Source organism: Capra hircus, chromosome 15 (genome assembly GCF_001704415.2).
Source record: "Capra hircus breed San Clemente chromosome 15, ASM170441v1, whole genome shotgun sequence".
Taxonomy (NCBI): Eukaryota; Metazoa; Chordata; class Mammalia; order Artiodactyla; family Bovidae; genus Capra; species Capra hircus.
Genome location: NC_030822.1, coordinates 64,557,527 through 64,559,888, shown reverse-complemented (window position 1 = coordinate 64,559,888; position 2,362 = coordinate 64,557,527). Strand labels below are relative to the sequence as shown.

Below are 2,362 nucleotides of genomic sequence, written 5' to 3'. Positions count from 1 at the left end.
GTCTATATAGTCACCCTGCTTATTTAACTTACATGCATCATGCCAAATGCCATGCTGGATGACTCACAAGCTGGAATCAAGAGCGCTGGCAGAAATATAAAAAACCTAAGATATGCAGACGATATCACTTCAATGGCAGAAAGCAAAGAAGAACTAAGCCTCTTGGTGAAAGTGAAAGAGGAGAGTGAGAAAGCTGGTTTAAAAACTCAACATTCAATATTGAACTCGAGTTGGAAGAGGCGAGTCCGGTCTCAAAATGGAGGGTCATGATCCCAAAGAACCAGAGCAGTTGAGAAAGCTGTTTATTGGTGGTTTGAGCTTTGAAACTACAGATGACAGCTTAAGAGAACATTTTGAGAAATGGGGCACACTTACAGATTGTGTGGTGATGAGAGATCCCCAAACAAAACGTTCCAGGGGCTTTGGTTTTGTGACTTACTCTTGTGTTGAAGAAGTGGATGCCGCAATGTGTGCTCGACCGCACAAGGTTGATGGGCGTGTAGTGGAACCAAAGAGAGCTGTTTCTAGAGAGGATTCTGTAAAGCCTGGTGCCCATCTAACAGTGAAGAAAATTTTTGTTGGTGGTATTAAAGAAGATACAGAAGAATATAATTTGAGAGACTACTTTGAAAAGTATGGCAAGATTGAAACCATAGAAGTTATGGAAGACAGGCAGAGTGGGAAAAAGAGAGGATTTGCTTTTGTAACTTTTGATGATCATGATACAGTTGATAAAATTGTCGTTCAGAAATACCACACTATTAATGGGCATAATTGTGAAGTGAAAAAGGCCCTTTCTAAACAAGAGATGCAATCTGCTGGATCACAAAGAGGTCGTGGAGGTGGATCTGGCAACTTTATGGGTCGTGGAGGAAACTTTGGAGGTGGTGGAGGTAACTTTGGCCGTGGTGGAAACTTCGGTGGAAGAGGAGGCTATGGTGGTGGAGGTGGTGGCAGCAGAGGGAGTTATGGAGGAGGTGATGGTGGATATAATGGATTTGGAGGTGATGGTGGCAACTATGGCGGTGGCCCTGGTTATAGCAGTAGAGGAGGCTACGGTGGTGGTGGACCAGGAGGATATGGAAACCAAGGTGGTGGATATGGTGGCGGTGGTGGAGGATATGATGGTTACAATGAAGGAGGAAATTTTGGAGGTGGTAACTATGGTGGTGGTGGAAACTATAATGATTTTGGAAATTATAGTGGACAACAGCAGTCAAATTATGGACCCATGAAAGGGGGTAGTTTTGGTGGAAGAAGCTCGGGCAGTCCCTATGGTGGTGGTTATGGATCTGGTGGTGGAAGTGGTGGATATGGTAGCAGAAGGTTCTAAAAACTCAGAAGGGCTACAGTTCTTAGCAGGAGAGAGAGCGAGGAGTTGTCAGGAAAGCTGCAGGTTACTTTGAGACAGTCGTCCCAAATGTGTTAGAGGAACTGTAAAAATCTGCCACAGAAGGAACGATGATCCATAGTCAGAAAAGTTATTGCAGCTTAAACAGGAAACCCTTCTTGTTCAGGACTGTCATAGCCACAGTTTGCAAAAAGTGCAGCTATTGATTAATGCAATGTAGTGTCAATTAGATGTACATTCCTGAGGTCTTTTATCTGTTGTAGCTTTGTCTTTTTCTTTTTCTTTTCATTACATCAGGTATATTGCCCTGTAAATTGTGGTAGTGGTACCAGGAATAAAAAATTAAGGAATTTTTAACTTTTCAATAAAAAAAAAATAAAAACTCAACATTCAAACAATGAAGATCTCAGCATCTGGTCCCATTACATCATGGTAAATAGATGGGGAAAAAGAGGAAACACTGACAGATTTTATTTTCTTGGGCTCCAAAATCACTGCGGATGGTGACTGCAGCCACAAAATTCAAAGACTTGTTCCTTGGGAAAAAAGATAAGACAAACCTGAACAGCGTATTAAAGAGCAGAGACATCACTTTACCAACAAAGGTCTGTATAGTCAAAGCTATGGTTTTTCCAGTAGTCATGTATGGATGTGAGAGATGGACCATAAAGAAAGCTGAGCACTGAAGAATCAATGCTTTTGAACTGTGGTGCTGGAGACGACTTCTGAGAGTCCCTTGGACAGCAAGGAGATCAAATCAGACAATCCTAAAGGAAATCAACCCTGAATATTGACTGGAAGGACTGATGCTGAAGGTGAAACTCCAATACTTTGGCCACGGGATGCAAAGAGTCAATCATTGGGAAAGACCCTGATGCTCAGGAAGACTGAGGGCAAGAAGAGAAGGAGGCAACAATGGATGAAATGGTTGGATGGCATCACTGACTCAATGGACATGAGTCTGAGCAAACTCCAGGAGATAGCGAAGGATGGGGAAGCTAGCGTGCTGCA

General features: G+C 42.8%; 1 protein-coding gene across 1 annotated transcript; it reads left to right on the top strand.

Moving 5' to 3' along the window:
• On the top strand, positions 221–1,708 carry LOC102172646 (heterogeneous nuclear ribonucleoprotein A3). The gene has a single exon (XM_018059839.1). It carries the CDS (start codon positions 257–259, stop codon positions 1,331–1,333), a length of 1,077 nt encoding a protein of 358 aa, XP_017915328.1. The 5' UTR covers positions 221–256; the 3' UTR covers positions 1,334–1,708.